Raw genomic sequence first — 9,943 nt, 5'->3', positions numbered from 1 at the left:
GGCGAATTCCACTGATTTCTGCTCTATTTATTCTCTCCCTTGGCTGCTTAATTTCTTTAGAATTCTTAAGCTAATTAGAAGTTCCTTATGCTACTTAACTCCATTCTTCTTTATCTGATCTTTAAGGTTGATTAAGTCCTTCAGAATTTGTGTTGAAAATGGACTTTATCGTTGTCACAACTCTATTATAATTCCAACTCTGCTACAACTTAGACTTTTTTTTTTTACTTGGTTTCTTGCAATATCCGACCATCCCACCTGTATTCTTTCATTCATGACATGTTGGAGGCTTGATCTTTATCTTTTTTAGGTTCCAAGACCCACCGTTTCTATGTCAAACTCTCAGCTATAATATATACTCAACACTGTCAGTTTTTTCATCAGATCAGGAGACGAACCTCGCACTTCAGATTGCTTACGGGGCTTTTGAGTCTGTTTTGTTTTCTGATCAGTGTTAAATACAGCGTGGAATTTCTACTGTTTCACAAAAGGGTCAGTCCCAAAATTCTCTTCTTTTCTTTTTCTTTTTAGCTTCGTTTTTATATGGATCTACTGGTTAGTTCTAGCCAACCTATCCTTGAGGTAACACTTAACAGAGAGAGCAGTGGCCTTGCAGCAACAATAGCAGAGACAATAGCAACCCCTAAATCCCTATACTCTGTCAAAAAAATCTCCCCCCACCACAACTTTGTTGCTTGATTCATATATGCTGTTGTTCTTGAATTATTGAAGTTAATTTGAGCCGTGATAGAATATGAGAATTTGAAACTTTGCGCGCTATTGTTGGATAAATAGCCAATACTAATTGTTGCTTCAGAACTTACTATACTAGAACATGAATTGCAAGAAGAGTTACAGAAATTGAGGGCTTGAAGGCCATTTAACCATAGACTATCAAATTCGGCACACTCCAGTTTATAAAGAACTCTAATTTGCTATGATTTGGCATGGTCACATGTACTAGTGTAGTTTCAATGCTATGATTGTTCTAACAAAGATCCTATATAAATCGCTTGATTTCTTTATAGTTTCTTGAACAGCTCCTCATACTTCTGGTTATCTTCTATACGCATTTTTTAGGTTTTCCTCAAATTTGTTTGACCATCTGTTTTTCAGTTGGCACACACAGCCAAAGAAAATCTAAAGGTGAGGTGAATCTTGTTTTTGTGGTGTCCTCCATTTATAGATGTTTAAATCTGTTGTGGATGATCTGCCATCATTTTTATTGTTTAAGGTTTTTCCTTTTCTAGTAATTAGGGTAAGAAGGGCTGTGTTGAAGTTTGTTTTTAGTTGGGGTTGATTTAAGTCTGTCTTTCTACAGCTCTCTGAAACTAGGGTACTTGATGCTTGGCTTGCTACATGATCCAAAATGAGATGCTTTTCACAATCGAATTGCCCTTTTGTCTGTGAACGAATACAATCGAATCATTAGGTCGGGACCACCTCCAATTTCTTACGCGCAAGTTGGAAATCATTGACCTGATCCTTCTGCATAAATCATGCAGCTCACAGATGTATAATATTTTTAGTAAATAGAAGATTTTAGTCTTGTAAATATTCTACATATACTTCAGCTTGTAACTTGGGTGTACAGATCTCAGTGAACAGAGTCAAGACATGGAGTCGATTTTATATTTCTGTCTTTTCTTTTCTTTTTCCTTTTCTTTTTAATGGATAGAGCATGTATAGAAGAATGTCCGGGAGAAACAGAGAAAAAGCCAGTGTGGTGGCAACTCAGTATTCGGTAGTGTCGATAGTAAATGATCGATCGATCGATTGATTGATGCAGCGCTGTACATACACTTAGTGGTGCCTAAGGGCCACCGCACAGCAACGATGACAATCACTGGCACTTCTGTTAGTGAAGAGACAAAGTTGATGATTGCATTAGATGTGGTGTGTTGTGGACTCCACGAGTACTGGATGAACTACTTGCTGATACAGCAAAATCAAGAGTATATGTTGCGACAAACCGTAGATCACGCATGTACTGCTTAGATTATGCTTACTGAGAAATATTTTTTTAACTTTGCTAGATTGAAAAATACTTTAGACTACTAGTAAAAAAACCTCACTTTAGTTCCCTGTAGTGCTGACTATCTATGAATTTTCCATGTGAATTTCATCAACAAGAGCGTTTACCTCAGTAGTGAAACATTGCTGTGCCGCTAGACCGACTATGGTGTTAAATCTTTTACCTCAGTAGTGGAACGTTGCTGTCCGCTTGACTTGCTGTGCCGCTAGACTGACTGTGGTGTTAAATCGTTTACCTCAACAGGGAAACATTGCTGTAGCGGTAGACTGATTGTGGTGTTAAATAGGCAATTTCTTGAGACCAATATTCTTCACATCTAGCAAAGCCAGCCATTTTATAACACAACAAAGCGATCTGCTTAAAAGAATCATGCGATTTCTGAGGGATTGCATTTCCGTACTTCTTTTTTGCTTCACTTTGTTTCTGATTGTAGAAGTAGCCACCCCTCTTGACACCATTAACACAACCCTGTCAATTCGAGATGGAGACACCATTGTCTCGGCTGGTGGCACCTATGAATTAGGATTTTTCAGCCCCGGAAAATCCAAAAACCGATACTTGGGGATATGGTATGGCAAAATATCAGTCCAGACAGCAGTGTGGGTTGCCAACAGAGAATCTCCACTTAACAATTCATCAGGTGTTGTAAGGCTTACCAACCAAGGACTTCTTGTCCTTGTCAATCGCAGTGGAAGCATCATTTGGTCATCCAACACATCAACACCTGCTAGGAATCCAGTTGCACAGCTTTTGGATTCGGGAAACCTTGTTGTGAAAGAGGAGGGTGATAATAACCTGGAAAACTCCCTGTGGCAGAGTTTTGAACATCCAGGTAATACATTAATACCGGGCATGAAGATAGGACGGAATAGAGTCACTGGCATGGACTGGAGCTTGGCAACATGGAAGTCAGTAGATGATCCTTCTAGAGGTAACATTACAGGTATCCTTGTTCCTTATGGATATCCCGAGTTAGTAGAGCTGGAAGATTCGAAAGTGAAGTATCGATCTGGGCCATGGAATGGTCTGGGGTTCAGTGGTATGCCTACATTAAAACCAAATCCAATATACACATATGAATTTGTTTTTAATGAGAAGGAGATATTTTACAGAGAACAGCTTGTTAATAGCTCAATGCATTGGAGGATCGTCTTGGCTCAGGATGGTGATATCCAACAACTTTTGTGGATTGAGAAAACCCAGAGCTGGTTTCTTTACGAAACAGAAAACATCAATAATTGTGCGCGTTATAAACTATGTGGTGCAAATGGCATCTGTAGAATTAACAACTCTCCGGTGTGTGATTGCTTAAATGGATTTGTACCAAAAGTTCCAAGAGACTGGGAGAGAACAGATTGGTCAAGTGGTTGCATCAGAAAGACTGCACTAAACTGTTCAGGAGATGGGTTTCGAAAAGTCTCAGGTGTGAAGTTGCCAGAGACAAGGCAATCATGGTTTAACAAGAGTATGAGCCTGGAGGAGTGCAGGAACACGTGCTTGAAGAACTGCAGCTGCACTGCGTATGCAAACATGGACATCAGGAATGGAGGAAGTGGGTGCTTGATTTGGTTCAATGATCTGATCGATATTTTGTTTCAAGATGAGAAAGACACCATTTTTATACGGATGGCTGCATCAGAACTAGGTATGAATTTATCATCTGTCGGTATCTATTGCTTGGATTTTAGTAACTTTTAGAAAGGTCATATTATTTGAGATGATTTTCCGATTAAATGCATGAGAAAGTTTTCTTTCTAATATTATATCCTACTTGTCAAAACATTATATCACACGATGCCTGAGAGTGCCTGTGTATGCTTGTGTTGATGTGAGTTGATAGAGTGATTACTTGGTCAATGTCTCCTCTTCCCCTCTCTCTGTTTTTTCTATCCATAGGTTTCGTTGAACAACCGCATTGCTTGTGGACATGGATTACAACTCTCAAGACATATATTTATACTAGTATAAGGATTGATATAGAGACTTGCAAGGATAATCACATCATCAATCCTGAAAATCTCACAATTTCTAAAATTCAATGATGTGTTGTAGATGCTTGCAAGATTTCTTGCACAACATATCATTTGGCATGACAGAACTTGAGATATTCATAGAAAGAACTAACTTCTTGAAGCATTGGTTTTTCTCTGCCCAGAGCGGTGTTGTTTTATAATGTATGAGTAGATAACTGGGATTGAAAGATCCAATAGCCAAGGAAAACTATTCACAAATTCGTATTTATTGTCTTTTAACTCTAGTTTTTCTCTGCCATGATATAGGTAATGGTGATGGTGATGGTGCAAAGGTTAATACGAAATCCAATGCAAAGAAAAGGATCGTGGTAAGCACTGTGTTGTCCACAGGACTTGTGTTCCTTGGACTAGCCTTGGTCTTGCTCTTGCATGTTTGGAGAAAGCAGCAGCAGAAAAAACGTACGTATTCTACCATGAAAATCTAACCAATCCTATCGCCCCCATTCCAGACTTTCAGAGAAGAAGTCTAGTTAATCTCTTAATTTAAATTTGATTTGAGTAATCCAAGGTAGGACAGTAAATTGTTCTAGACTTCATTAATATTTAATGCCTTGAAAAGAAATTTGAGTATAACGACAAATAGAGGTGAGAGATCCCATGTCTATTTTTTTTTACCTTTCCAATTCGTAGTAGTAATACTAACAGGAAAAATGACAGGTAATTTGCCAAGCGGATCGAATAACAAGGATATGAAGGAAGAACTAGAATTACCCTTCTTTAATATGGATGAGTTGGCTTCTGCAACAAATAACTTTTCTGATGCCAATAAACTAGGAGAAGGAGGTTTCGGACCTGTTTATAAGGTAATAATTATCTGTAAACAGTCATGCAATATGGCCTATGGCCTCTGAATTTCATCTTACAAACTCCTGACCCCAGCGGAGTTCTTGGTGTTAGTTTCTTTGAAACGATTCCACTACAGGACTGTCAGGACCGACCATTTTTTTAGCATAAAACAATGACTGATTGGAAGAGTTCCTTAACAGATACAAAGAGTACATATGAAACACCATTTCGCAATTCTCAACTTCCAGAAGACAACATATGATTTGCTTACGATGCTGAGTCATTATTTGCAGGGAAACCTTGCAGATGGACTAGAAATAGCTGTGAAGAGGCTCTCTAAGAATTCAAGACAAGGACTTGATGAATTCAAAAATGAAGTTAAACATATCGTGAAACTTCAGCATCGGAATCTAGTGAGGCTTCTTGGATGCTGCATTGAAAGAGATGAAAAGATGTTGGTCTACGAGTTTTTGCCTAACAAAAGCTTGGACTTCTATATTTTTGGTATGAATCTCACAAAACCTTTTCAAAAAGTTAAGCACTACTGAGCTTTCCAAAACCCTGCATTAAGAATCTAATTATAAGATGTTTATCTTCCTTCGAAGCCCTTAGGAAAGTGGCTTCGTAGGGGGAGATTACTTTTCTCCACTTTCTTCTCACAAATCCTGCCATATATGCAATTGTAACTCGTACTTTCTTGTTCTCTCACAAACATTTATGAATCTGATAAGAGCCATAATGTATTGACTTGGGCAGATGAAACTCATAGCTTGCTACTAGATTGGCGTCAGCGGTACAATATCATCAATGGGATTGCTCGTGGACTCCTTTATCTTCACCAAGATTCGAGACTAAGAATAATCCACAGAGATCTGAAAACCAGCAATATTTTGTTGGATTACGAAATGAATCCAAAAATCTCAGACTTTGGCCTGGCTAGAAGTTTTGGAGAAAATGAAACTGAAGCCAGTACTAATAAAGTGGCTGGAACGTAGTAAGTGTCTTCTTCATCATATGGATTTTATGCTCTTAGTTTGCAAATGCGACCTAAAATTCTATGAATACATGCAGTGGTTACATATCTCCAGAGTATGCAAATTATGGACTCTACTCGCTAAAATCAGACGTCTTCAGCTTTGGTGTATTGGTGCTAGAGATAGTGAGTGGCTATAGGAACAGAGGATTCAGTCACCCAGATCACCACCTCAACCTTATCGGGCATGTAAGTGCCAAAGCCATGTCAGTTTGACTCTTTCATTTCAATAAATTCTCGAGTACTTCTGTTAGATACCAGATGTCTGCATTTATGAGACTTGAACACTTCAAATACTTGAAGAAAAACTGAAGAAATTATGAAAAATAATTGAGACCACAATGGTCAATGTTGGATTTGCACAAATACGTAACGTGTTCTTAATAGCATGGCTTTTGTTTATCAGGCTTGGATACTGTTCAAACAAGGAAGGTCTCTAGAACTGTTTGGGGAATCAAAAGTTGAAACACCTTATTTATCTGAAGTACTACGTTCGATTCATGTGGGGCTATTGTGTGTGCAAGAAAATACAGAAGATAGGCCAAACATGTCATATGTGGTTTTGATGTTGGGTAATGAAGATGAACTGCCTCAGCCTAAACAACCAGGATTTTTCACTGAAAGGGATCTTATTGAAGCATGTTATTCATCAAGCCAGTGCAAACCACCTTCAGCTAACGAGTGCTCGATTTCATTGCTGGAGGCAAGATAGAGTGCTTGTGTTTTTTGTTTTGTGTGGTCTTGATGGTTGTGAATCTGCCATAAAACTTCTACTGTGTGTCTGCTGTAATAAGGTTATGAATCTACCATGCATGCTTAATTTCTATGAGATTTAATAACTTGTTTTTAGTGATAAAAGGCACTCGATTGTTCTAGTGCGTGCTGAGGAGTTGAAATAACAAACACACACTACTAGTTGCAGAAATAAAGGTTGAAATTGAAGAGAAAGCAACTAGAAGATGTTTTCTTCAGTGAAGAGAGAATTTCTGGGATTCTTGTTTTCATCACAATGTTTTTGGATTTTCACTCCTATACTGTTTTCTAAAATCTTGGATAAGGATCTATTGTTTTATTCAATTATTAATGTTTTAATTATTAATTATTGACTAGATAGTTACTCACGCATTACATGTGTTAGTGGTATTAACATTAATATTAACACCAACAACCATGTTGCCGACATCGTTAACAAAGTTTGGTATATTTTCTTTCTCGGAATCTCCATTACCATATATCCTCTAGATTAACATCTTTATTAGATATATTTTTTCTCTCATCACCCACCTTAATATCACTCGAAATCATTCCTTGAGAAGGTGTCCAGCCAAAATTACTGGAAGCCACGATATTTATACATAATATCATATTTACCCTAAAGAGCTGGCTCAATACCGAAATGCTTGAATTTCTTATCTCTATGTATTTCCTATAATAAAAGAAAATATTATATCAAATGAAAATGAAGGACTGTAAATGAAAAATTAGAGAATTGTAATAAAATTTGGACATTGATTCAATAACATCAAACCTAAATTTTAGATTTTCATCACTCTTTACTGGTAGAAATACTTTTCAACTCTAAACTCCAACCCACTCCTGTTTTGAAAATCAATTTTTTTCATATCCTCCCATTCCTTTTTATCCCGTCTCACTTATTTTTCAATTGTGTTTTAGTGAATTCATGGCCAATTTGCTTTTTAAAGATAATGGTAACATATTTCCAACCAGTCTTATCAAAATGGGTGTTGAGTCTCATTTCCTTCTCAATTGCCTTTATACAAATGTCAAAAAATATGTGTAGCATCTTTTTAGTCCAACATTTCTTATCTTGAAATTTAGACTCTTAAATGTTCTAAGCTTAAATAAATTTTCTACCATAGGTTTACGCAATTAATTTTGATAATGCTATATATTAATAAGAACATTGTATTGTTAACAAATTATAGTTTAATGTTATCTATAAAATTATGTATAGTTTTCAATACTCTATGTTTTGAGCATTAACAAAAGGAACCTTGTAATGAAGTTTTGTGTTTTATGAGTAGTACCACAGTCTGTATTTGTAATGTAATATACATTATCATTAGCAAAGTATATTGATGAAAAGAAGGTGATGGCAGGGAAAGGTTAAGAACAACATAGTATGACTATGTTTAATGAATTTGCTATTATATAGTAGTTATAATACATCACTAGTATACTTCATATGAACATCAATTAATTATTTTAATAGGTCAAATGATTGTTTACAATGTTTGTAGCTTTATCTTCTATTTTTAAGTTAATGAAATCTCTACATCATAAGAAGACTACATTAACATATTTAAACTATGCATCATAAATAAAAAGACATGAAAGCATCATAATCAGAACATCAATTAAAAATTGTAATGTTTAAACTGTGTATCCAGTTTGGTTCTTATGTTATAGTATCCAGAACCTGGCTACAGTACTCGTTTTCTGTCCAATTCAGTTTGGTTCCAATGTTTTAGCATCCATAGCCTGGCTAATGTAATTTTTGTGAGTAATTTTTTTTTCCTGTCCTCTCTACATCATTTATCAAATCCCGACTTTCTACATCATTTCATTCATTTTTATATTTTTTTCGAACTCAAAATAACTGCAGCTACACTTTAAACCTTTGTTCATTAACTCTAGAAAAAATCAGAAGCAGCAAAGTTAAGAATCTCTTAAATGATGCAACTAAGAAAGAAGAAGATTAGAACCACGAGTACTTACTAGAATTATAAAGAGCATATCAACGGTTCTTAAACAATAAAAAGGGTTATAATTTTGACAATGAACAATATCTGATTAGATTCGATATTTTTTAAAACATGCACATATGAGAATTTGAAGACATATTAAAATAAAATTTTACCTAGATTTTTCTGTAATAAAACACTTTTAGGACTTAAGGAAAATAGATATGGTGGTGGTTTTTGTAGATCTTGGTAGTAGATGTTAGTTTGTATAGATCTGGAGTTGGTTTGTGGGTTTTGCGATTGTTTGTGGCTATAAAACAAAAAATAAAGGGAAGGGGTCGGTGAAGAGATGAAGATGTGGATGCTGAGAATAGTCGTTTCACTAGTTATCAAGAGAATAGAGAGGAGAAGATAAGATTAAATATTTTGGTAAATAAGTAATTGAACGGTCTTCTGGTTATGCCCAAGAATGATAAAAAGTAGATATGGGTTGCTTTTTGTTGAACTTGTGGTTAGACCATAAAAATTTATGATTCCACTTTATTAAACCTGTGGTTTCATCTTTATCAAACAAAATAAAATTGTGGTTAGACCACAATGCATAATCTACCACAAAAACACACCCTAATAATGATAAAGTTTCAATCTTTCATGTGATTCAAGCACAAAAAAAAATATTAAATTATAATTATAACTTTATATAAAAAAGAAGAAGACTTTTTTGTACTTTAATTGAATTAAAATTTTGTTCTATCAAAAACTCTTATTAGATATATTTAAAATAAAATAAATTGAGAAAAATAATATTGTTTTTGGTTTTTTAAAAAGATTTATTAGAAATCAACCCGGCTAAACCTTCCATGTCAGGACCCCAGTCATAGCACAGGTGTATTCCGGGCAGATTTTTTCCCTGGTTTTGAGGTCCAACAGTCTTTGAAAGCAATCGAGAAATATGCAAGAGTCAAAGATGTTCGGAACGAAGACTTCCAAGGAAATGATTATCCACCATCTACTGTGTTTGAATCGTAATAATAATATATGGGATTTGCTATCACCAAGGATAGTCAAGTCTTCATATACAAAACGTATCACCAAGGATCCTGAGAGAGCACAAAATTCAAAGTATAGATGCTGGGCTAGAGAAAAGTGTTTGGTAGGAGCATTCTCCTGGAACTCGAATATAATTCCCCCCTTTTCAATGTGTTTAGGTTCCTAGATCTTCAAAATTGATGATCTTGCCAGGATATACTATGGTTATTAATTAAACCTTTAATGTGTATTTTAATTGATTTTAATTTATTATCTTGGGTTTTTAAACTTGAAGATAAATAAATATATATATATATATATA

At 35.4% G+C, this 9,943-nt stretch overlaps 1 protein-coding gene across 1 annotated transcript; it reads left to right on the top strand.

Moving 5' to 3' along the window:
- The first annotated feature begins 2,196 nt into the window (after nucleotides 1-2,196).
- LOC133696278 (G-type lectin S-receptor-like serine/threonine-protein kinase At4g27290) lies at nucleotides 2,197-6,767 on the top strand. The gene is made up of 7 exons (XM_062118429.1): nucleotides 2,197-3,680; nucleotides 4,315-4,467; nucleotides 4,726-4,871; nucleotides 5,148-5,358; nucleotides 5,611-5,848; nucleotides 5,926-6,076; nucleotides 6,294-6,767. Exons 1-7 carry the CDS (start codon nucleotides 2,405-2,407, stop codon nucleotides 6,597-6,599), a joined length of 2,481 nt encoding a protein of 826 aa, XP_061974413.1. The 5' UTR covers nucleotides 2,197-2,404; the 3' UTR covers nucleotides 6,600-6,767.
- Nucleotides 6,768-9,943: the final 3,176 nt, after the last annotated feature.

Source organism: Populus nigra, chromosome 6 (assembly GCF_951802175.1).
Source record: "Populus nigra chromosome 6, ddPopNigr1.1, whole genome shotgun sequence".
Lineage (NCBI taxonomy): Eukaryota > Viridiplantae > Streptophyta > Magnoliopsida > Malpighiales > Salicaceae > Populus > Populus nigra.
This window is presented reverse-complemented; position numbering and strand designations above follow the sequence as displayed.